Source organism: Anser cygnoides, chromosome 14 (genome assembly GCF_040182565.1).
Source record: "Anser cygnoides isolate HZ-2024a breed goose chromosome 14, Taihu_goose_T2T_genome, whole genome shotgun sequence".
NCBI lineage: Eukaryota > Metazoa > Chordata > Aves > Anseriformes > Anatidae > Anser > Anser cygnoides.
In genome coordinates, this window is record NC_089886.1 from 8044216 (window position 1) to 8070321 (window position 26106).

The 26106-nt window shown below is 41.6% G+C and overlaps 2 protein-coding genes and 1 long non-coding RNA gene across 5 annotated transcripts in view; 1 reads left to right on the forward strand and 2 right to left on the reverse strand.

Annotated features, from left to right (window-relative positions):
* Positions 1–122: 122 nt before the first annotated feature.
* Positions 123–1685, reverse strand: MED7 (mediator complex subunit 7). 3 transcript variants are annotated; one of them, XM_048057239.1, is made up of 2 exons: positions 1543–1685; positions 123–1093 (listed from the first exon to the last, which is right to left on the reverse strand). In XM_048057239.1, exon 2 carries the CDS (start codon positions 1072–1074, stop codon positions 382–384), a length of 693 nt encoding a protein of 230 aa, XP_047913196.1. In that variant the 5' UTR covers positions 1075–1093; positions 1543–1685; the 3' UTR covers positions 123–381. The 3 variants fall into 3 exon arrangements, with proteins under 3 accessions (XP_047913196.1, XP_013031153.1, XP_013031154.1); XM_013175699.2 differs by lacking the exon at positions 1543–1685 and adding an exon at positions 1191–1536; XM_013175700.3 differs by lacking the exon at positions 1543–1685 and adding an exon at positions 1312–1535.
* A 207-nt stretch (positions 1686–1892) lies between these two features.
* On the reverse strand, positions 1893–15996 carry LOC136786398 (uncharacterized). Its single transcript, XR_010824947.1, has 3 exons — positions 15485–15996; positions 12466–12587; positions 1893–2367 (listed from the first exon to the last, which is right to left on the reverse strand). It is a non-coding gene; the product is annotated as an uncharacterized lncRNA (long non-coding RNA).
* Positions 11810–26106, forward strand: part of ITK (IL2 inducible T cell kinase) — a 30311-nt gene continuing 16014 nt past the window's right edge. Inside the window, exons 1-2 of the mRNA XM_013176057.3 lie at positions 11810–12042; positions 24702–24806. Coding sequence (XP_013031511.2) covers positions 11872–12042; positions 24702–24806 — 276 coding nt within the window. The 5' untranslated portion in view covers positions 11810–11871. The remainder of the gene's footprint in view (positions 12043–24701; positions 24807–26106) is intronic.

Consider the following 26106-nt stretch of genomic DNA (forward strand, 5'->3'; position numbering starts at 1 on the left):
GTATTTGGAATGGTGGAATTGTCAGTTTCAATTTCTGTCAGTCAGATCCCTTGCTTCCATATCTTAAAGCAATTAAAAAAAAAAAAGAAGCACACCCAAAAAGGCTGCAAACAACAAATGGATATAAGTCAGAAAAAATAACTTTAATATGTGGCTTCCACATCACATGAATCATTTAACAAAAAGCACACTTTTTTTTAACAATGCACACACAGTTCACAAAATATTAAACATTTTCATCTGCTTAATCACTCACAACCTCCCCCCAAGAGGTGCACTATAAATGCTTTGACTGCTTGTATAACAGGAAAACAAAACATAACATAGACCTTCAGAATCTATTCTGCTTCTCCTTGTAGTGAGCTAATGGAAGAAGCTTTTTCATGTCATTTCATCAATAATGCTACACATAGCTGCATCTTTGTCTAAAACCTGATCTCTCTTGCAACCAGAACGCTCTCTCTGTTTTTCACTCTGTCCAATGCAGTTGTTGCCATCATCAGTGTCCATTGGTTCTGTTTTCACTCGCAGTCCTCCCTCTGAGTGAGGCAGGTCATCAGGCAAAGAAGCCAGGCAGTTCTGAATCATCTCCACAACTCGCTCTAAATGCTTCTGAAATCGTTCTGCAGTTTCCAAACGCTGACGTTTCTGCACTTCCATCATGACTCGCAAGGTCTCCCTAGCTTGGTGAGGACGGTACTCATTTATAAGATGATGGACATGAACAAAGAGCAGTTTCAAGTCCTCCAGTTTCTCTTCTCGCTTTATACTCCCTGGACTCCTTATCAAGATATCCAAGAGATCCAGGAAGTTGACCAGGATAGACATATTAAGCTTTCTTAATTCCTTCTTGTGATCAAACTGCATAGGATGCAAGCGTTCAATACCCTGGCTTTCCAAGGGTCGGATAATTAGATCATCACACTGAAACTGATTACCAAACATCATGTAACTGTCTTTCACAGGCGGAGGTGGCTTTGGTGCCAGGCCTTTACGGATATTTTCATCAGTATATTCTTTTATATATTGCATTGGAGGCGGAGGAAGAGCACTCACTTGCTGGGGCTCACCCATTTTTGCCAGATGAAAGTACCTAGGGAATGCCAAAGAAATACATGTTATACAGACTGCGTAACAAACCTATAATATAAATAAAGGTACTGTGTGAGGGCTACGTTGAGGCAACGCACCAAGCAGAAGCTGTCTCGGTGTGGATAACACACGGAGCTCCCCCAATAAACCCATGTTAGCTCTTCACTGAGATATACTCCCACCACAACTACCCTCACGAGAGGCACATCAAGCACTCGCCTCTCAGCCCGCGCAGAGCCAGCCTGCACACAGCGCAGCCACAGGAAGAGGGGGGACAGCCCTTCCCTGGCCACGGCCCGACCCAGGAAGGCGGGGAGCGGTAGCAAACAGCCACCGGGAGGCAGGCCCGGCCCGCAGGGCAGGGGGCGGCCTCCACACCGCAGCCCCGGCCGGGCCCTGACAGGCCCCGAGGCGGCGGCGGGACGGAGCTGCCCGGCCGTTTGCCCTCACCTGCGCGCCGCGCTCCCCTCAGCCTTCCGCCAGCACCGCGCTTCCGCCGGCACCCCCTTTTGTTCCCCCTCCCAATTGGCTTGCCGAGCGAGGGCTGGGAGAGCGGCGCGCTCTGATTGGTTGTTCCGAACGCCGGTCTGAAGTTTGCTCCATTCAGAGGCAGCGCTCTCTCGGGAGGCGGTGCCGATCGGTGCCTGGGGCGGGGCGTCGCCATGGAGGGGGCGCCATGTTGGGGGCTCGAGTGGCTTCCGTAGGCCTGAGGTCCTCTCAGAACTTAGGTGTGCACCGACTGGTGCTTGGTGGCTGCCACCCCAAAGCAGCAGGGACTGCTTGGAAGGAAAATACTTAGACTGCGATCTCCAACAGAATTCTGAGACTTTAACCACTAAATTATGTGGTGGTCGTACATAGTGCTTCCATGCGTCAGAAACTTCGGTGTCATCCCTGGTCACGAAATAAAAGCATTTGCTTGGAAAGTGTTTGCAGTGTTCCTTTATCTAAACATCCAAGCCTGAGTACATAAAGGCTGTCACAAACAGCTGGGCTCCAGTGGTTTTCTTTCATTTTCGTTCCACGAAGAGCTGAAGGAAAAAAATGTGGATTTATATTTTCCACTTTGTGGGTCTTGGGCAGCGGGGCTCGCTGGCATTGCCTCTGCAGGAATTTCTCCCCGAAATGGCCAACTGAAAAAGAGGAGGTTTTGACACCTGGGCATTTATGTTCTGTTCCTTCTCTTCCTCGGCAGGTGGCAGTAATATCCTTGGTTTTGCAGGAACCCGTTGTGTATACATGCAGTATCTTTTACAGAGTTTCTTTTCAAGATCACTTTTGGGGAAAAAAAAAAAAAATTGATTATTTTATTATCCCTTTGGATCCTGCCAATTATTTATAAAACAATGCAAAGAAACTTCAGAATTGTTAATTTGACTAGAAAACCTGAAAACATTTGCTGCTTACATTTTACTGATTATCTGAATGTTGAAATAGTCCGAACCAAAAAACACACTCTACAGCTGAGGCAGGCCTGATGATGAGTGCAACCCCTTGGCATCAAAAGAGTCTGGCAAACTATATTTTCGCAGAAATGAACCCCGTTGTGACATTCATGATTTAGCGAGAAGGACAGTGTCTGTCATGTGGGAAGGAAGGGTGGTCTTCAGTGAACTTACTGAAGAAATCTCTCCCATTATGAAGGTTGATGCCCTTATTCTTTGGAAGTGCTGTATTAGTATTTACACATATTCAAAGATAATCGCTGATGACTTCAGTTACCTAGTCAAGTATCTGTTGATTACTCAGTCTGAGTTAAAGGTTTGTTCCTTGACTTTTTTCTGTATTCACAGACTGATGTCATCAGTGTGGTTATAGTTTAGTATTTATCTACATGCATATATGCATGGATATGGCCTATGTCGTGTTTACAGATATAGACCCAAGGATTTCTTGGGTAAATGGGCCTCAATTTAGGCATGTTGTCCAAAGGAGGATATTCTTGCCATTTGGAAATGACTTACAGTTTTGATTTAGGAAAAACTGACACTAAGTTGGTTTGGGCGGAATCTGCATTTGTCAATAATCTCTAGACTTCCAGATCTGATGTTGTCTAATACCTGAAGCAATGTCTTCACACTTTCTACCCTGGATGTCAATACTTCTGCTTAAAATGTGAAACAAAGCTCTTTACATTAAGGATTTTGTGGTGCCCCAAGACGTGAATTAATCTAGTGTTCTTTTCAGGAACAGATCCATAATGACTGAAATGTGATGAGCATTGAGTAGTGTAAGCTCTGAATGGATTGTTCAGACTCAGGAGTTTGAGTACAGAAAGCTCTTATTCTTTGTGCATAAATATCCTAAAGGCCAGCCATGCTGGGCAACACAATGCAGAAGTAAAAAAACAGTATGACATGGTTTGGCCATGTTGCTTTCTGTTTTCAGCACTTCAGCACTGTATCTGGGGAAACCAACCTTCTGAAATGTATGATATGTGCTAGTATGTAACTTGTTAGTAAAAGCCACCTTTAAGAAAACTGGTCATTTGGTTCCCAAATAAATACATACTTAAATAATAATAATATTTAAAAAAAAAAGTTAAAGAATGAAGAAGTTTAAAAAGTTGCCACCATTCACCACTTTCCTATCATAGCTATGGAACTTATGGCCTCCATAGACTGACGGGATCCTTTGGATGTCATGCTTTGAGCTGGGACTCTGGTAGTCTCTCATGCCACAAGCTTGCTGTTTGGCATATACCAGTCATTCAAACTTTCCATATTAAGCCACAAGGTCCTTTGGGCTTAGCAGGAAGATTTAAGAAACCTTTAATCTTCACTCATAACATCAGAATACTCTACCACATTACTTCTTTCATCAGTTTGTGATCTTGTCAGTTGAGAAGCTAAACAGTTCGGAGCAGAAAATCACGTACCATCAGCAAGGGGGGATCCAAGATTACTTATCTTTTTTTTTTTTTCCTGTTTTTGTTTTTGTTTGTTTTGTTGTTTATTGTTCCCATATGGTGGTGGTTTCTAAACACTACTTCAATGCATACAAATAATCATTTTGAAGAAGGGAAAGTGTTCCAGGATGAAGATACAGATCTAACCAAGACACATAAATATGGAACTGAGAGCATGGTTTCAGATGCAGGCAAGGGTGTGGTTCCGTGCTGCAACTAAACAGTTTGCTGATTTGGAAAGAGGAGTTCTCATTCCTTCACCTTTCATCTTGGTTCTCCTCTCCTTTCTTCCTTCACTGCTCCTCCAGTCTCCGTTTCTGGCTGTACAACGTTTCCTTCTCATTGTTGGAATGAGACAGGAATGGGAAAATGAGACAATGTCTTCATCAGTGTAAAACACTGGATTGCAAAGTAAATCGATGCAACTCCATACCCCACAGAAAATATGACTGTAATTTTTCTGGATTATGTTTTCTGCTCTTCTCTTGAGTTAAGTAGACTCACTGTGCTATCCAGTATCAGAGCTAGCTTTTAAGTGAGGAGAAAACACAGGCAGAAGGAAGGGAGGAGTTCAAGGAGATGGTGAGGGGAAGGGTTCTCCTCTCTGTGGCAGCAGCTGTCAGTTTGTCAGATCATCTTGGTACTACAGACAAGGAATAAAAAAGTACCACCTCCAGAGAGGCACGAGAAAACCCAGTAGTAGGAGGTGATAACCTGCCTCTGGTTTTGTTGGACTTTCCAGACTTTGATTTCACATTCTTTTAACAAGAGCTGAGCTTGATTCTCGGCTGCCTTGCACTCTGTGAACTGTACAGCAAGGCTGTAAAATTCAGTGACTTCAAGAAGTGGAAGATAGTGGGGAACCAAGCACTTGTTTTTCACGTGATCTTGATCTTCTTGAGTCATTTTCCCAGTCTGTATGTAGCAGCCAACAAATGAAAGAAGAAAAAAGGTTTTGATTCTCATTCTTGGTAGCATGGCTGATTCTCAGCAGGCCCATGAATGACCCTTTCTAGCATATGGGGAGCCACTAACATTTCCTCTGCAGTGCTTCCAAATGAGAAATTAAGAACGATGGTGGGCGTCATGCATAGCACTCTACAATTTGCTTTCTGCTGCATTTCAGCTCTTTCTAAAATGAAGATGCTGTCCAGTACAAGTCCACCACTGATAATACAGCTCAATTACTACAGCATCTCCATATTGTAAATTGTAGGAATGAACCTGGACACTGCTTTGAGAAATGATGAGTCGGTTCAGGGATGTTATCTGCCTCAAAGACAGAAGACCGTGATTTATTGCTATAGTTAATTATTTTTTTTCTTTGTAACTAATTTTAGGCAAATTGGCATGTTTCATTATCAGCCATTTCCATTCTTTTAATTCAGCAGCAGTGTGTAAAGTGTGTGCTACTGAAGCATGCTAAGTTATCTTAGCAGAATTTCGAGTCCAAGCAGTGGATGAGCACAGTAAATACAAACCCCATTTTCATGCATGGTCTTATAACAAATCTGCTCCCTTCTGTGCTGGAACATATTTGTTCGATTTTTGATTACTACTGCAATTTAAGTAGTAAATAAAAGGGTTTTTTGTGTGTGTTTGTTTTCTAAGTAGTCTGAAAAATAACCCCAAAATGAAACTCAGTTCTAGTTGCTTGTTTTGTTTAGGTTGTGTTGCATCTTATAGCTTAGTTAAGCAACGAGCTCAGGAATTTCCTTTTTGGTGATTGTTACAGGCTTTGTTGCAGGATATACCAGGGAGGAGGGGAATAGAAAGGGAGACAGTTGGGGGTGAAGGGGACTTAAGCTTTATGTCTCCATCTGCTGTGGTTAATTCCCATCTCCATATCTCCCGCTGTGGCTTTGGGAATTAATGAATTTGCAATGCAGTGCTGTGTTGCCTTTTCTTTCTGACTCCTCAGACTAAAACATCAGCTGCAGCCTATGTGTGCATTTATAAATGTAGGAGAGAAGTTTAGTGTTCCTCCCATGTAGAAATTGGGACACACCATTCTTCAATTCACAAGCCAAACTGCTATTTGCTATACAACTTATTAACAAAGGTATGTGAATAGATTCAAACCTCAGCGGAGTCTGAACAGTTATTTAACCATGAAACAGATATCTCACTACTTGTTTATAAATTGACATGGCTCAAAATCCAGGCGTATTTTGTTGGAATTAGCCAGCATTCTTTCCTATGCTCATACTCATAATGTTTCTGGAAACAACCATCCTACCTGATGATTAAGTCAGATATTAATGCTGGGTCTTTACATGGTCACGAGTCTGTGGTGACTGCCTATTCTACCTTGTAAATGAAAATGTCTCCACAACTGTGTCTGTATGGCATAAAGAAGTACTCCCCATACAGCCGTCAGCAGCTTGGGTAGCTGTAAGCAGGTCATGCTGTCAGAATAAACCGCAGGACTTGAAGTACTGCAGATTTGCCAGCAGTGTAAGTCTTGCCTTTGTCTTCAGAAGAAAATAGTAAGGGACAGCAACCCCAATAGGCAGGCACTAACAAAAGGGCCTGGAGCAAATTCCCAGTTTGGATAAGACACAGTGTGACTGGGTTTTTCTTTCTGCATTTTTGCCTAAGAGAGAGCAGCTGAGCAAAGAATCATTTGTACCTGTATCACAGAAGAACCTGTCCTAACCCTGTGCAAGATCACTGGTATAAAACAAGTTCTCTGTGGTCCTGCCAACATCAGTAAGCCCGGGAGTGATTTGCTCCAGGCATTCAGTTCATGGATTGCTCACTACATCCTCCTAGCAGATGCTCAGAACAAGGCATCTACTTTCCAAGGGCTCCTGAATGGTTCACAGAAGAATCTTGCTCTGGTTCTACCAGAGCAACTCCCTTGGGAGTCACTGGGAGCAATGTGAGCACATTCAAAGGTACAGTTGTAAGACTCAGGAGAAAGCTAGATGCATCTGGCTCATAAAGACCAGGCTAATTCTTTCCTTTTTCTGCAGCTTTCTGTCTGGTTCTTTGGGTCTACTGGAGACATCTTTGTTGGGGGAATAATGAACTGCCAAAGAAGCAAGACAGCTGAGCAACCTAAATAGAGTTTCTCACACTCACTAAAAAAGCTAAGTAGCAAAATGGACTGAATTCTGGAAGCTTCGAAGTTGAGTGATAATCATCATATTGAACAGCTAGTGAAAAGGAAGAGCTGGCACCCAGACAGAAAGTCTGTCCCAAATATTACACGTTAAAAGTATACAGGTTGTCTTGTGAGAGTGAAGATGTAGTTGCTGCTTTCCGCTCTGCTTTTTACAAAAACAAAAACTATCTATATTTAACTTTATAAATTTCTCTGCTGCCTGTAGGACATAAGCATTGGTATCAGAGCAGGATGTGCGGGTGGGGAGATTTCCACAGTCTACAGTAATAAAAGTGTGAACTGCATAATCTGGGTAAATCCCCTATGAAAAATCCAATCCCTAAAATAACATTTTTAGAGCAGAAATAGAGCAGTTGCAGGAGGTAGCAAGGGATGAACAAAGGTGATTAAAAGAAAAAAAAAAAAAAAAGGAGGCCGCTGAAGCCACAGTTGATAAGAATAACTTTGTCGGTAACCTCAATTTGCCAAGCAGAGAGAAGTATTTAATGCACACAGCAAATGAAACTTAAATCTTAAAAAAAAAAAAAAAAAAAATTCCTTTTTTTTCTTACATATGAATGAAATGTGTGAAAGGGGGCACGTTAGCAGACTTTATAAAGCACATACATAGAGAACATACCTAAAAAATGAATTAGGTTATCTCCTCATTTACAGGATATACTACAGTGGTTTTAAGATACTTAGGACAGTTCTATTTAATTCGTTTCCATTAAATATACAAAATTTCCATGCCATGCAATATACAGTGGTGCAAAAAGCCTTGAACAAAAGGAGTGTGCTCATACTATCAGTGTACTCCTGCACCGACATACAAGATCAGGTTCCAGCAGTGAGGTATCTGCATTAGTGGGACATTTCAGCTGACCCACAGAGTCTTTTCAGGAAGTTGTCTAGTTTTGATCTAGAGTCTACAGACTTGTCTGCACTTCTTCCATCTCTGAAGCCAACTTGGTCCTAGCCAAGTTGGGTATATCTACCTAACCATATATATCTTCTGCTCCACTGTAGGTGGGTCCTGAATCCCTTAAATGACTGAGTCTTTGCTTAAATGAAGATAAACCTTTAGTGATAAACCTTTCAGTCACCAGGAGGATGATGACATATGGTTTACATCTACACTTCATGTCTTGCAAGCAACAAAGACTTTTCTAAAAAATGTACAAGGCATCATAGTCTTTGAAATTAAATACAATTCATATACACATAAACAGGTTAATGTCTCGTAAATGTGTAACTAAATATAAATCTTAGGCTGTGTATATTTGTATATACATGTCAACCTGGCCTTAAAATCATTAGACTTGGAGTGCATTCATATTCTGGTTTTGGCTTGCTACACTCAAAGGTTTGCACGCTTACCACACATGGTTTTGGGGATTGAAGTGAAAAAGGAACATGAAGGTGTAGGTCTGTAGCAAGAGTGGATACAAAAATACCTCAGTCCCTACCTCCTTCCCTAATTCAACAGAGAAGAGCCACCAGCTGACAAAGACACTGCAAAACAGGTAACTGCTCTCACTGATATCAACTACTGTGTCTATGTCAATGACATACAAATCTGTATGTGTTGACTTGTTTGCTTCTTTCCATTCATTCATTTTTATTTTTTTTTCCCCTTTGTCTAATATCTCAATTGGGCATCCTCAGCTTGAATTCACCATGGAAAACTCAGGATGGCTAATCCTGAGTTTTCCTGCCAGTTATGCTGACATAGCTAGGAGATACTCTATCTCCCTAGGCCAAAGTTCATGATTATTTTCTTATAACAGTTTCTTTCTTCCTACACATACTTTCTATCAGATATGCAATGTCTCTTCTGGAGGTCAGCCTGTCCAGTTCTTCCACGTTCAGAGCCAAATCTCATTCGGGCCTTCATTGTCCCTTGGCTTGACCTGCAGCACCTTCCTGTCAGACCTCCTCCAACACATTGCATCATACCATGCTTACACCAAATAAACATAGTTGCCAAGGCCCGTTATCTGAACATTTGATCAAATCGCTCCCCTCTTCATACCCCTCTACTAACTCATTTCCTATCTCATGAAGAAATCAAGCTGTCTGCCACTATGTTCAAAGAATTATATAGCTCTGCCCCCACTACATGCCACCCCTGCTGAATCTATTCTCCCCCCACATCCTCTTGCCTCCAGCACCGTTGCTCCCTTGAGGCCTACTTGCTGGCTTCTCACTTCTTTGCTGTCCTGTAGGCCTTGCTTCTTCTGCAGAGCTGCAAGGTCACACCCTCGAATTGCTATTTATATTCAATTTTCTGAAAATACAACATGTAAGTCTTTGCTAACAGACTGCAAACCTATTTGGCACAAACTAGGAAAGCTTTTCAGAAACTCCTTAACACGCTGCAGTCAATGAAACTAGGAAGAGTACTATAGCCCTAAAGAAGTGCTCGTAGCTACAAATGCAATGGCATTACAAAGTATGGTTATAAAACCATCTGTACTGGCACAAATCAAGCAATGCCATTGAAATCCATTCCTTTTTTGGCTTTCACTGATGCTAGCAGAATAAAGTCTGTACAGTTTATCAGGGTACTCTACAGCCAACGTTTTTATCAGTTATAAAAAAGGATCTCTGGACATTATTTTAACCAGCAAATTTGCAAGGACAAGGAAAGTTATGCGCACACAAAAGTAGTCCTCTATTTTAGGGATGTATGCACCTAAATTAGGTCTGGAAATGTCTGAATGGCTGCTGTTTATATGGAGTGCAATTTTACAGAACTCACACCAGACTGTTGTTTTTTATATGTATGCATTACATAAGGCATGCTGTTTCCTAGAAGAATTGGGAAGTTAGGCCCCAGTATTGATCCTAGTCTACGAACAGGTATGAAATCCTCCTAGGCAGCAATGATGAGTTTTCAGGAGACTGCAGACTTGTGTCATCTTTCTTGTTCAACCACAAGGGTTCCTTGGAACTCAGTCACTACCCAGAAATGAAACATCGCTTCACTAGACTTGCGTGCAACGTTTCAACCCATGCTGTAGCTCTTCTTCTGCAAGACCACCAGAAAGGGGTATACATAGGGGCATACTGCACAACAGCTCGCTTTTCTCCATTTCTCTTCCATGATACAGTGTGACCTTTAGCAAATTCTCTATCGGACCTATGTATCAAATGCTATCTTTAAATTGTATTTTTACGGTAAATAATGGTTCTGGCATTGAACAAAATTGATAAGGAACTTCTGAGGATCCCTAAAACATTCTGCCTAAAGAAATGCTTAATATAGCATCAAACAGCAAAGAAGCAATTTGTTACCTGGAGGGTTTGTTGTTTTTTTATTTTTTTGGTTTGCTTTGCTTTTTCTTTTCTTAGAGACTAATAACCAGTCCATTCCATTGAGAAATACAGTTCCTAAGTGTGTATCCAATATTTTTTTTCCACACAAACAGAATTTAAAATAATAAAAATAAAATAAAAATAAAATAAAATAAAATAATCTTCTTTGGATTTTGCAAAGAGCTCTAAAAATACATCAGGATTAGGAAGGCCTTTACTTATGCCCTAATGCTACTGTAAACTAAAGCCAAAAGTCAGCACTGGTAAATGACTACAATAGCTTTCAAAAATGCCTAGTTGATGAAAATATTTGTCTTGTAGTTTCCCCACATCCCACTAGACCCCATGTCTCCAATCCCCAGTAGCTTCAACAACACAATTATGCATCACTAATAAACATATATTATATTAAAAATGAAAGGGCAGAAGAAAATGAAATGCATTTCTTTTAAAACAGTGCTGTTGTACTGAGCGCATTGGTGCAAATTCTTTATTATTATTACTATTATTATTATTATTATATATTTAGCCTGGTGCAAACTACCCTGAATGGTGCCCTGAAGTCCTGAGGAAACCAGTTGCATTTGTTTCAGTGTTTGTGCTCGCTTTGCTGCTGATTACAGGGGTCTTGATTGCATCTGCAGAAGACAGGTTATGCCTGTGCTGTCTGGAACATCCATCCACAGACTAATTAGAGAGCACCTGAAGCAGACAATAATCAGTGAATAGTAACACATGACAATTAATTAGTTATCATTTATTGTAGCCATTTGTTTTCGGTTTAAATGTCTAATGACTACAAATATTTAGCAATTCTTATACAAGTAAATCCTGGTTATCATTTTTCATTTAGATAGTATGCTCAGTTGCTGCCTTTTGCTTTTGCTTGCGGAGTAGGAACTTTCGTGTTATGTGGCAAATTTCCTCAGAACACTTTGTATGAAATCGCTGAGACACAAAGTCAACTGTTAAATACTCTAAATGGGAAGGCACCATTCCTTCAATAACGAATATGAATACATGACCTACTTCTAAGAGGACCAGAGACACTCATCCTATACATCCATTGTGTGTGCATTTATAACTGTATTTACTAAATGGGCAAGTAGGAGACAGATGCTTCATCATGCCACGCCCCTTTAGTTAATCCTTAATCATTGACTTACATTTATCGAATGTCCCTCAAGTGTTATTTTTTCCACAACATTTGCCCTACAGTATATTTCGCATGTGCTGTTCGTTTTATGACTTCAGAGAGGATGTGGTTATGGTTTGACAGAAAGGAAGCTTTGCTGTAGATGGGAAGATAAAGCTCAAAGTACCTACGCTGCCTTTTGAACACCTTTTTTTTTTTTAAAAAAAAAAAAAAAAAGAAACTTAACTGCCTTCCTTACTGTGTCTCTTTCTTGGACGGGTGCTCAGCTCACAGGGCAGGCATCCCATGTCCCAGGAGAGGATCATTCTTGGCCCAGCCATGAATAACTGTGTGCTCCTGGAGGAACAGCTGATCAAAAAGTCCCAGCAGAAGAGAAGGACTTCGCCCTCCAACTTTAAAGTGCGCTTCTTTGTCTTAACCAAATCTAAGCTGGCTTACTATGAACATCGCCATGGGGTATGTCAGCCATTTTCTTTGTCATAATATAATAACAGAGGGAAGGATTAACTCTTTCTTAAACTTTATTAACTTAACATTTCTGGGTTTTATTTTAGCACCACTCACCGAAATTTTTAGAGTGGTCAAATGGGTCCTTACAAGCCTCTGGTCAGTGAGCATTCGGTGGGATATGGGGGAATAACACTAACTTGTTACCTTATAGAAAGTGTATAATTTTGTTGTAGGAATTTAGCATGATCTGTTAAAATCGATGTGTTTGACAGCTGCATGAGCCTGTGCCTGGCTGCCTGCATGGGTACGGGAGTGACCTACAGTGGGGCATTGCAGAGACTAAACGTGTATCTTAGCCACAACTAGCCACATGTCTTTGCTCTCCTTTTCTTTAGGGCAACAGACTGGTGGTTGGTAGACTAGTCTTACAATTCAGAACAAATTCAGCTGCCATTCAGGTCTACTCTTCCAAGTTAGCTTCAAAGGGATGTGATGATGAGGTCCATGGCCTTGGATCCAGACTAGGCCTTGTTTCCCCAGGCTTGCATTCCCTAATTTGCAAAATATGAAGAAAATTAAAAGTCAATCTGTGCACCACATTGTGTTAAGTGTTCTAGTGAAGAGAGGATTATTTCCCTCTTCTGTTTAGCTGGATGTTTGCTGAGCCTCATCACGGCTGTAAATAATATTGCTTGTTTTCTTCTCAGTCACTTAACATGCTGTTAATCCATTATGTTTACGCGCTATTATTGTACACAGACCAGTGCTGGGGATCTTGTTGTCTTGCTATCCAGTGTTGGCACCTTCAGATCATCTGATCTGATCTTGTTTAGAAAAAGAAAATGAAGTTAAAACTGAACCCAGCAAGAAAAGCAAGGTATAATGTGTCCTTGTATGGTGTCATTCCCCCATTGAAATTGTATACCAGCTTCAAGCCTTAACAGTCATTTTTACTTGTAAGCTATTTCTCTGAAATGTGCTCAAAAAAAGGTTTCTTGCTTTTATTTTATAGCCAGTGTTATTCTTACCTTCATATTTAAATAGGAAAATATTTATTGCTGCCCAGTGTGTCTGTATTTAGTTTGAGAGTCTATTTGACTGCTATTCAAGCTATCTTTCAGAAGTCATTATTTTAAGATTTTAAATTCTATTATAACTATTCAGTTGATTAATCTGGTTAAAATTTTCAAAAGCTTCATCCAAGTGATTCTGCTGTAGGCATTTTCAGACCTAGGTTTTTTTTGGTGCTTGCTGAGTCTTGATGGACTTGAGAGGGACTCAACATACACTTTGCCTAGATAGCTTTGTGCAATCACGCTAGGTGTTTGCTTCTTTAGTCACTTAATTAGTTTGGAAACTCTGACTTGGTGACTTTCAGTGGGGCATATATTTCATATGCAACATGACTGTCTTTGGAAATTTTATCCCCTAGTCTTCCTAAAGGTCAATTAGGCCACTCGAGAACATCTTAAAATACCTCTGAAGTAACCATTTAAGAAGCTTTCAAAGGCACGTTAGTACACTGCACATGCAAAATCTGAATGGACACCAAGTGACAGCTGACAAATACCTTTGTACATATGTGTATACATATGCCCAGATGAGGTATTTCTGAAAATTTGATCTCCAAAGTCAGACAATAGTGGGCCAAATCTTTAGGTGTGGTAAAATTCCAAAGTACAGTGACATCAAAATGAAGCTATGCAAAGTTTGACCAAATAAGGGTTTGGTATATTATGTACTTTACCTCATATATTATCTATTATAAACATGCACGTGTACATATGTGTAAATATATAAAAACAGACTTTTTTTTCTGATGTGAACTGTCAAAAGCAGGTCATTACATGAATAGGAGGACTTTGGATCAAATGAGGAGAAAAGACTTTGTCCTGTGACATACTCCCGGAACCAATCCTCAGCCTTTTCAGTAATACTGCCAAAAATTAGCCCATCCTGGTCATGCTTCCTTGTGGTCGGATCATGGCTGTTTTGCAGGGAAAAACTTTGGGTAGGCTATGCAAACACCCTCTTGTTCCATGCTAAGAATGGAGTGAATGCCCGGAATAGGAGTTCACAGCCCACGAAGGGGAAACTACAGTACCTGCCTGACACATGGGCTAGGCCTGTCCCAATGAGTCAACCAGGACCAGGGAGCATACACTGAAATCGATGGTCTGTAGTGCTAATCCTCTAGCACAGGTTTGGCTTTGCTCCGCGGTGGCTCTCTCCGATAATTTGTGGGGCTGACAGGGGTTAGGAGAGGCTGGGGAACATTGCCAACATGCATTGCTCATGGTCCCCTTGCTCTGGGTGCTGGCCGCAGAGATGGCGAGTATCCTCAGGCACGCGTGCTGCAAAGGATAGATGGGCCCAGCATCTGCCTACGCTTTTGATGTATTTTTCAAGGCAAATCTCTCTGGATGTTTGCTATGAGAGGTTTCAAAGAGTTTCTTTAGGAACCCCTTACCAACATGTCTAATGGCCTACTGTACTCGGAGTTCAATACTGTATATACAGTGTCCACTGCTCCAGTCCCCATTCAATCAGTGACAATGTAAATTCAGGTAGAACAATTAGCAAACTTCTAAACAATTTGAGAAGTCCCACTGACTTCAACAGAGCATGTTAAAGTAAAGTATAATCTTATGTATTTAACGCAGGCTTACATGTTTTGTCTGTATTTAACAGGGTTTTACAAACAGACCTTTTCCCTGGATTCGGACACTGTGCGTATAAAAAGATGTTTAACAGTGTACTGTAGCAGTCCAAAGCAAGGAAATAACCAAGTTGAAGGGATACGAGAATGATTCTGTAAATGATACCAAAAGCTGTCAAGACAACCGACATCATAAAGGCAAATTTTTGCAATAACTAGGATGGCATTTTTCTGTCGTAACAGCACATAGCTAGACAGAAGGCACTGTTTTCCTCAGGGGCTAAGCATACAATCGCCGTTAATGTTAATGAAAGATATTTACACGTCTCATTAGGAGAATGAGCCCCCAATAACTGACAACAATAAGAAGCTGTGTTTTCTGGAATTCATTAACCAGTACACAATGCAGGGCTGTCTTAACATAAAGCTAAGCTCTGATAACAGGCACATGTATTCAGCCCCCGTCTACTAAAATAAATCAGAAGTGCCTTTATCATGACATGCAAATCAATTCCATGGGCAAAAATTCTTCATTTCCAGGGTCTGATTTTATAGCTACTGTGCAAGTGAGTAAATGAGCACACGGGAGCAATCATTTTAACTATTTCAATGAGTTTGATCCTCACCGGAGTACCCAATAATGCAGGCACTTCTGTGGTACTCTCAGGATCCCGGTGCACTTGCATTACTGCAAAAGAAGCAGCCAAGTGAATCCCTTTTGCAGAGGTCTCTAGGACAGAGTTTCAAATGTTCTTACTTAGCCTTAGCAAAAACAAACTAGTGACTTACCCTTATCTCCTTGGCTTAACGGCTTGTGGTCTTTGGTAAATCCTTCAGTTTAGCAGACAGAAGAACAAAGAGAGATCGTGTCTGAAGTGCTAAGCTACTCAGACACCAAAACAGTTTAGCATTTCAGACACTGAGTAGAGGTTCATGAATAATCTTTGGCATATCACATTCCTACCTGGATAAGGACAGAAAGAAGCATGTATCTGCCTTTCAAGCTGGCTGTGGTCTAAAAGTGGCACAAATGTCTGAGGCTGGTGCCCCACTGACTGAACAGGCCACTGGCCTCTGGGGTGGTGCCACCCTGGTGCAGCTCCACCGTTTCTGGGACGGAGCTGCTCATCTTGGTGTGGCTCGGACCTGTGGGGAGTGCCGGAGCCTGTCTGTACCATGTATGCAACGTGTGTCCCTATGCCACAGTTTTACCTCTTCAAAAATATGGATCCTTGCCCTCTTTAGACATTCTGAGAATTATTTTGGGGCTGGGAAAGTTGCATCTAATACCTGGGAAGTTCAGGCATTTAGCTATTTTTAAACTTCAGATCTTCATGCCCCCATGTGCTATTACTAGTGCAGCTTTTAAAGGCAGCAGTGAAAGGAGCACAGAGAAAAGGACCGCGTTCTCTCTTCATTTACAGCAGTACTATTCTTCCTACACTGGTCAGATGCTCAAGAGGTCACAGAGCATGAGTCAGCCTTGTCCTGGGCTTTTCCATTCAAATCTTTGATATTCAGACATAAAGGTGACACTTCCGTGTGTCTTGGAATTTGCTTTCAGTCTGTTGTTCCGGGAAAATAAAAGAATAAACGTGACTGAAAAGCCTTTTATCAGGATCCTAAAAAGCTTCAGCTGCTTCTGCTGCATTATCTACACATTGTGTTACTTGCAACAGTCCAGCTACCCATGGTAACAAAAGAAGCTCTTTGTTCCTCTTTCCAGCAGTCCACTTTACCTTGATTATTCTAGGAACCTGACTTGTCTATCTTGCCGTGGAAAGGCTTGTTTTTCTCACCAAGTCTCTAAAGTTAACAGACAAAGACTTTGCTTCTGAAGATCTTGGTTTTGGTGTTCCCGTTAATTACAGTGGCTGTCCATACCATCACTCATTGTTTAATATAAGTCTTGCTTTGTGTATTCTGGATACCTTAACAGTCACAAAATTATAATCCTCATAGACACTGAATTTAAAGATGTTTCTAAAGTCAACCTCCCATATAAATATGTATCTGAGTAGATAGATCATTCTTCGTAACTTGTCATGTATTTATTAACAAGTCCTGTTTGCTTGCCAGAATTTGCAATACCATCTGTCTTCTGATGCATATCTCCAACTAATTTATTAATAATAAACATATCGCCCACAAAGAAGTCAGGCGTGGCATCTATCTACATCACAGCTGTTTCAACATTGTTGGTTTTTTACGTAAGAAAATCAACATAACCTTAAATAAGATGGAGACAAGGTACAAACCTGTGCCTAACGTTAAAAGAATCCGTTAGTATACCTCTGTGAACTTATCATGGATTTTGTAATAATCATATTATCGGTTGGAGGGCACATCTTAAATTCGTTTAGTTGGACTTTGTGCTCGGGGCCAGGCAGTTGCCATCATTAGATCAACACTCGGAGCAGGACCGCTGCCAGCACTAGAACAAGTCAGCTATGGCGTTAACTAGCCACTGCTTGAAAACCAGGGACAGAGATTCCACAACTTTGGGCAACCTGTTCCATTATATCTTACCAAATGTTTGTTGTTGTTATTGTTGTTGTTGTTTTCTGAATATTTAGAAAGAACCAGTCTATTGCAGTTCTTTCGTGACTTTCTTCTGCGGCATGATTGACGGTGATGGCACTGTCTAGACAAGATTGCTTTAAACGAAATACAGTTTGTTTTACGTCTGTTTTCTGTGGTCTTTCTAATTCCACAAATGTGAAGTAGAGTCTGGTAAGAAAAAATAGCTACTTTTTGCCAGAATAACTAATTCGATCTTCCAATATTTGGATTATAATCATTTCTTCTTGCACTTGCCGTGCATACCCGGTTCTCCTCCTACTAGGTCTTTGCCTAGGCATTTATTGGTCTTTAATCTTCCAAGATTTTTTAAAAATTATTTCTGAACAAATGTCAGATACTCCCATCTTCTTTAAATTATGAAGCTCTAATATTTCTTCTATTGGAAAACATTAAGGATGCAGCAAAAATGTTCAACCCTTGTTTTCTTTCATATCTTTAAGAAGGAAGGACTTCTTCTTAATATGAATATACTACAATAATAAGATTTCTTAATCTTTTATTAGATTTCTGTACTGTAGCCATATTTGTTTCCAGCGTCTGCCTTTGCTTTATACTGTAATCAATATTGTAACTGATATTGTTGCAATGCCTGCCTATTGCTTTGTACTCTTTCATCCTTTCCGTACCAATTTTTCATCCTTAAGACTTACACATTTTTAATGAAAAAAGTGGTGCCATTTAGCCATTTAGTAGATTTAATTTAGGTTTCCTTCTATCACTGAATCTTTTATTCACTAATATCCACTCCTCCCATCTAGTCAAGCATAGTTTTCAAGAAACTAATATAATATTCAGCAATTGTTCCATACGCTTTTTGTAACATAAGACTTAATTTCTTTATATTAGAAAGCTCATTTGAAAGCCAAGAATCTTTTTTTTTTTTTTTTAAGTTTCCTTGACAGTGTCATTGATTTTCTTGTCAAACCACTTGTTCTGATAGCAGGGATGCACGCCTTGATAATGATCTGAGACAGGACTGTGATATGAACACTGGAAGTGGCTTTGCATGATATTGAAATAGGAGATCAATGAAAACACTGGGGTATTGCAAATGTGTGAGGCCCTGTGATGGACACAGAGAAAAAATGATCTTATGTCCAAGCGTGCTTTTCTACCAGATCTTTGTACTTGAAACTTAAATTTACACAGCCCATGAAAATGTACTCTTTGTACCACAGAAGCCTTGCAGACAGGTTATAGTTTCAGTTTTCCCCTGCATGCCTTCTCTTTTAGGCTCCTGTAATTCTGAAAGCCAGGCACTGCAGGAAGCCTGGAGGAATGAACAGTGAAACAGCCAACTCCTGGCTGCGAGCAATGTCTGAGGTCCAGGTCTGTAGTGCAGCTCCATTGACTTTTCTGTCCATTTTAAAGAATTTTTACACTTCTCTGGTTTTAACTGATTTTATTGGAAAAACAATAGTGGATCTGGCCTATAGGACTCTATAAGGATGGGAGGAGTCATTTCTTTACAGCAGTTATTCCCTAGGGACACCGATAATTTAGCCGAGTAAATTGATAACAGACTGAGATTGTTTGCATGGAACAGGCTTTGGCTACAAACAGCATCGGCCTCTGTAAAGAAGATTTGAAGCTGAAGTTAGTTATTGGGAGTGACATTGCGTGGTGAGTGAGCTGATAGCCCACAAACAACGTGTACTGACAGCATGCACACAATTATTAAGCTGCACGGTGACATCTCCCTGGCAGATGAAATATTTGCTTTCTGATGTCGGAGCCTGCTGTGATTCGGCTTCTTTACCTGGGTTTGTCCCCACGTCCTACACTCCAGGGGAGGATGCAATCAAGGAGATCTTTGCAGGTTCCTGGAAATGCAACATGGCAAAAAGAAGTTCCTGACTGCAAGTGCTGAAGTCAGCCATGACAGCAACCGAAGCCTGCAGGGGACTTTCCATGGATGAGTTAAAGCAGTGAAGCAAACGCAGCTCTCCAGTTGCCTGCCCCAGGCTCCTACGTGTGCTTCACCATCTCGACTGCTTAGATGCATGCAGGCATCTTAGGCACCGACTGCAGTTGGTTTTGTCATTAACGTAATTTGATGCACTCTGCATCCAGGTTATGCTCAACTCTAAAACACCTTTCTATTCTTTCGATGTGAAAACAGCTATAAAACTATCTTTATGTTTTATTTTTAATTCAAGTGGGAGGACAGAATAGTCATAATAGACATATGAATCAAGCAGCTACACTTAGGAATTTAAATATCAAATGTAAGAGGGTATCTTGGAGGTATCACAGCATAACACAACAGTCAGAACAGTACAGAAAATTCCCAGTATTACCAATTATCACCTCTTTTTGCTTTTCCTTTGAAACTCTTACTATTCGCAGGCAATGAAAAAAACCCTTACACATTTCTTTTAAAGTCCCATTTGCTTATATTAGGTTTCAAAGTTAATTTTAAAATTGTTTAACTTATTTTATAAAACTTCAAACTACTGATGTTCCTTATAAGAGTGAGAACTCACAAATACTGAACAATGTTAGGGTTCAGGCAAGATCTCTATCAACCAGCAGTCAACAATTCTTTATATCCTAATAATGATAACAAGAGCCCATGCCCCAATGTATAGATAAGGAATATGATAAGATAAGGGGTAGGAAGTAATTACATTAGTAATTACATTAGCACAGTTTTCAAGGAAGTTCAAGTTCAAGCATAATATTTTTGATCAGTGGAAAAATACTTCTCAGGAGAATCACCATTAAAAATAAGTCCATCTTATTGCAGTGATATCTCATGGGTTCCTAGTTACTATGTACTCTGTTCTTCTCCATTGCTACCTTAAAGCCAACACATGATTATAAGAGACCCAAATTCTAACTAGTAGAATTTGGGTTTATATGTTTATAAACATATAAATGCCTGTTTATATGTGTTGATAGTGATAGGACAAGGGGGAATGGTTTTAAACTAAGACAGGGGAGATTTAGGTTAGAAATTAGGAGAAAATTTTTCACTCAGAGGGTGGTGAGGCACTGGAACAGGTTGCTGAGAGAGGTTGTGGATGCCCCATCCCTGGAGGCATTCAAGGCCAGGCTGGATGGGGCTCTGGGCAGCCTGCTCTAGTGGTTGGCAACCCTGCCCAGAGCAGGGGGGTTGGAACTAGATGATCTTTAAGGTCCTTTTCAACCCCAGCCATTCTATGAGTCTATGGTTTCACCACTACAATCCCACAGTGTAAGAAACCCTCAGATCAGCCTCTGCCTCCATCCAGGTTGTACACTGAGCCCGGCCAGAGTAGAGGGACCAGGGTGAAGGTGACAAGGCCCAAGTGGGTCATGCCAAGGGCTGCAGCCAGACCCCCCATCTGTTTTATCACAAAGATGATTAATTGAGAATGGCTCCTAATCAACACAACAATGAAAGCAGGGAACGAAATGCAGCTCATAGTCTTGCAGACAAAAACCTGGCACTGCCGGAACGGTCATTAAATGCTTTTACTGGCGGAAATGTTTCTGCGGTTTTGCTTACGGGGGACTGGAATTTCCTAGCTCTCTCCACCGCAGCTATAAATCTACCTTCCCCTTCCCACCTGCCGAGGGAAAGCTGCAGCTGGGCCTTTGGTGGGGAGCAGCGGGCACGCACAGGGTCACGGGCAGAGCTCGGGGCGGAGGAAAGATGCCCCTATACAGGGGGACCTGCTCCTTTTGGCTGCGAGGGCCTGGCTGGGCAGGGAGGAAGGGATGGGGCAGGCGATGGGGATGGGGATGAAGAAGGGCGATAAGGAGAGGGGAGAGCCAACACCAGAGACGTGTGGTGAGGAAAGTCCAGCTGCAGCATGGGCCCTGGGCAGTGACCACTGATCAGGAGTCTGGGGCCACGTGAATCCTAATTGCATGCTTTTCCCTTCCTTTACACCCCAAAAGACACAAGTTCTTACACAACTTTTGAACGCAATCTGCTTTGTGAAACACAGCATGCTGCCTTTCTGCCTGCTAGAAGGTGCTGTCTGCTCTCTCCTTCTGCACTCCTTGAGGTAAAGCTCTGCCCACTCCACCTCCCTGGCACTTGGCCTCCCTCCCTCCTCCCCTCTGCTCCAGCACCCGTGACTACTTTTTCTGCCATGGCCCTTTGATAAATACAATGGGGTTTAGCTCAAATTTCAGCAGCCACCAAGGTTTGTGGCTCCACGGGACCTTAAGCCCCAATGGTTGTCGTAGCACATTTGATGAATTGGGACCACAAATAGCAACAGCGAAGTGTTAGCCAGAAAGTAGCAAATTCCCCAGACTGCATAGCCCCATATCTCACAAAATCTTAGACATTTGTGAAGCTTATGAGTGCAGAACCGCAGTCAGGAAGCATATTCGTGACGCTGCTCTGTGCTCGCTGGCGGCTCGTTGCCCTCCCGCACCCAGCTCCACGTCCCCGCTTCTGCCCGTGCTTGTCTGACCCAGGCTCAGCTCAAACCAGCAGACCAGGAACTGATGTGATTAGTTGTGTTGCCTGGCCAGGCTGCCGTGGCTGGGCAAAAACAGTGCTGGTGGTTGCGTAGGCTTAGCACGTGCTAAATGCCAGGTGGCTCATTCCCCGAGTAAGCACGGTGAGATGCCTGGTTTGTGCTGTGTACGTAAAAATCGCTATAGAATAGTTGTGATTTGAAAATTCCCCCCTTCTTCTATCCCATAGTCAGTTGTTCTAAGTTGTATCTAAGACAAATAGGGATCATTGTGATCATTTAGGAGACACAAACTAAAGGTTTTATCAGGGAAAGACTGCTGGAGCTGTGTGGCAAGAGGAGGTGAGATACTGGAGATGAAGACCATGATGCATGGAGCTTGTGATGCACCAAGCTCCGCTCAGTGCTGTTAGCTTTCCCCCCCCATTTTGCAAATAATGGCTCAATAGAAATAAAACAGGACACAGTGATCTGCAGCACACTGTGCTTCTCCTCGTGGGACAGCAATGTACCTCGGTTATCTCTCCATGCACATTACACAGTAAGACCACTGATGTTTTTTCTGACTGACCAGCTAAAACAGCTATTTAATTATACTCCAGGAAGACTGAAAGCAGCAGAGGACTGTCAGCATGTTTTGTCTGGCCCTTTTAGGAACAAGTTTCTTAGGTTTTTGGAGACCACTTTTAAGAGGCTTTTCCTCTTCCCTCCCTTCCAAATAGCCTGGTTGCTTTTGTTAGATTAAAGTGCAGGCAGACATCACAAAAGCAGGGGTATGTTTAGTTTCCAGGCCCACTTCTGGGTAATGCCTGGTTTGTGAATCATAATTCCTGCTGTTTGTGCTGCTACAAGGCTGTAATTGCTTTCTGTCGGCAAAGTCCCGTCTGTGGAGAGTCTTCCAGGCAATGCAGTGGCTGCGAGACACGGCCTGATGTTACACCTTGACTTGAGATTACAGGGGGCTTCTGCTGTGGAAATTACCCAATTAACAGGAGTTCAGCAGGTGAAGAGAGCTGCAGGACAGCTGCGTAAAGCTCCTTGTGAAGGCTGGACCCTGTCTTTCAGAGAAGAATGGAAATGTATCAACCAAAAAACCAGTCTGCAGCGAACGAGCCGAGTCTGTGACCAGCACAGCATTGACTCCTAAAGCCTCGGAGAAGGAACATGTGTGGTTAAGCCCTGGGACTTCAAAGTAATAAGTCAAAAGAGAGTTCTCTGTTAGCAAAATTGAAGGTTTTAGTAGGAAATAAATGGCTTTGTGTCTCATGGCAGGGTAGAAGTCCCAGGGGGAGAACAAATGATAGACTAGGTTGTGGAGAAGAGAGAGAGGAAGCCAAGTCTCAAAGAAAGAAGTGAACAGACAAGAGTGAAAGAAAATAGGAGGGAAAATGGGGTGCAGTGAGGCTTTCTAAGACTTGGCAATACTCTTGCTAGCTAATTGGTATTTACATTTAGGGCTGCCTTACAGTCTTGGGTTTATTGAATACAAAAATCCCATTCCACCTCATAGAACTATGTAGGCAGATGCCATTGACAAGAGACAGTCCTGGCAGAAAACCCAAAGGCGCTGGTTAAACTGCCGGCAACTACGAAAAAAACATACACCAGCAAAGTCCAGCAGGAGCTATGTGCAACCACACCGTAATAACTTCCCTCTCTTTCCTCAAGTCCGAGTGCACAACGACAAAGTACCCAGCCAGTTGTACAAGAATAAAGTTTTAAAACTTTTTTTTTTAAACTTTAGGCCTCTCTGTTTTGAAGTTGGATGGCTCATAGCGGCAAACCTCCCCGCATCTCAGCAGGGCAGAGCTGTGGGTCCATGACAGTGTGGGGAGCAAGGGGCAGAAGGGAGCCGGAGGGTGAAGGACACAAAGGTTTGGGATGGGACTCCAAGGCAGGGCAAGGAGGCCGCCAAAATACAAGTACAAGGCAGTCTCTGAAGCTCATGCTCTCTCATGTTGACGGTAACCCGTGTTTGCAAAAACAGAAGATTTTGCAGCATTCTTTGGGTTCATACATCTCACAGTCTTTCATCATGTTGTCACAAAGCTGGGCTGGGAGCGGATTAGTGTTTCATCCCTACTGAAAACGAATCAAAACAGGAAACCAGTTTGCTTCCGAAGAGCGAACGCGTTTGTAGCGAATCCTTCAGCAGCGTGCACCAGATAGCAAGCATCAGCTTAGCTCCGGCCTGCATCTTCCCCACCCATCTCTCCTGCAAGGGCATAGTGCCACTTGCCTGGGAGCCACGGGGCGATGGCTCAGTTCGAGGGCAGTGGGGATATCAGGATCCTGTTCCTTTCTTATCCTCCCCTAACTGCCTGCTCTGTTATCTAGCTATCTGGTAGCTGATGAATAATCACGCAGCAGAGGCTGCCAGAAAAAGAGTTTTGTAGGCAATTTTTTGAGGATATTATTTATTTCAAAATTTCCTGTTATTTTTCTTATCTGAAAACCCAGACAACCCAAAACCAGAGACATGATTTGTTTCTTGGAAAACAGAATCAGTGAAAATGTTATATTTTAGATAAAATGCTTAGTTTTGAAAATCAAAGTACCCAAATGTTTTTTTGTGTGTGTGTGTGTTTTTTGTTTTTTTTTTAATACTTATTGTTTTATAGCTTTTCAGTATGAAACAAGTGTTGATAAGCTGAAAGTTTCATGAAAAGAGGTTGGGTTTTTTTGTTGTTGTTGTTAAAAAGGCATCTAATTTTGTTGGGGGAAAAAAATGAATTTCAACCAAAGATTTTGACTGGTTCTCTAAGAATCCATGTGCTGACTTGAAATAAATGTATGTGCATATAAATATGTGTATGTGCAATCTATATAGAGGTGCCATATATGAGAATGATTCTTTATACTTTTAAATGTTGTACATTATCAGTTAATCTGCTTCTGCTCCACTGAAATCAGAAATCTCCTGTGGACATCTCAGTCTTGTCTAATTATTCACTTAATCCACAATCACTAGCTTTAACCAAGTGTTTTTATCTGTCTTTCAGAAAAAAAGGACTTTGAAGGGTTCTGTAGAGCTTTCAAGGATTAAATGCGTGGAAATTGTCAAAAGTGACATCATCATCCCCTGTCAATATAAATACCCTTTCCAGGTGAGTCTGTCCACTGACTACATTGATAAGTGATATCATTTCATTTTGAATTTCAATAAAATTCCCCTGCAAAATGCAGTCCCTAATGAACCCAACACCGTATGAATTTGTGTATACAGGGCAATCTGTTCACAGATTCCTTTAGACAGTCAGAGTGCTACAACCTTGGTTTGGGGTCTTTAGGAGCAACAGAAGGTGCTGTCACACACTGCAAACAGCAGCCTGACAGGGAAGTTCTTAGCCGGAGCCGGTGGGAAAGCTTGATGGGGGAACCTTGACTGCTCCTTACTCCCTTCCCACACTATAACACAGCTTCCTTCAGTGAGAATGGATGAGCGAAGGAACAAATGCTCAGATCTACTTGTTCTGGGTATGAATTTTTCAAGCTGTGTCTCCACTGCTTGTAGGAAGAACGAAATAAAGTAAAGGTTGTGGCCAGTCCTGATAGCGGTGGACCAGACTTGCTGGACAGTGCTGGGCTGAGGTCAGGGGACCTGCTTGTAGCCTGTCTGAATTTTGTCCCAGAGTCAGTTTTGTGGTACTTTGAAAAATGATATTGTCTATTTTCTTCTTAAGTATCTCAGCTGCACCCAACTGTAAATTTTCTGTGGAACTGACGAGTTTGGGGTTGTTTTGTTTTCTTTGTGTGGCTCATCTGGCAAGTGAGCCCCTTGCTGAGTGGCTGAAACTAGTGATTTTATCCAGTTGTGCGTACTCGTGGCTACATCTTCTGGAGATCCACTTACTGCGGATTTCAAAATCCATCTCAGATTGTCAAAACATTAAACAGGCATATCACTAACATCAACAGGAGTGGCTTTAAACGAGCGGGAATTATTCCTCCTTTCTTCCTATTTTTTTTGTAACAGAGGTTATAACTTATCTCTCTGTAGCATGCAAACCAACTGAGTCACACAGCCGTCTGCGTGTGCCTGCAAGGGCATCAGGCCAAGAGATAGCAAATATTTCCTATCCTTTAAACAATAATCAACGTTGCCTCATCTATGCCGCTGGATAAACTTTTAAAAAAAAAATAAAGCTGCTGTCACGTAGAAATCTCTGTTTAAAGACAGCGGTCAGAGTTTTTCAAAGCTTCTCTGGATCAAAGAGACCAGATCCCATTTGGATTTAAATTGTTGAGATAAATAATGGAACAAAAATATAGATTATGTGTTATACCACATTTTCTGTTTAAATGTAGTTATCCGATTGAGTCATTTTTATTCTTGTGATGATTTTACTCCCTGTTTGAAATTTCACAAATGTTCTGTATTTCTCTTCCATCATTTGTTCATCATTA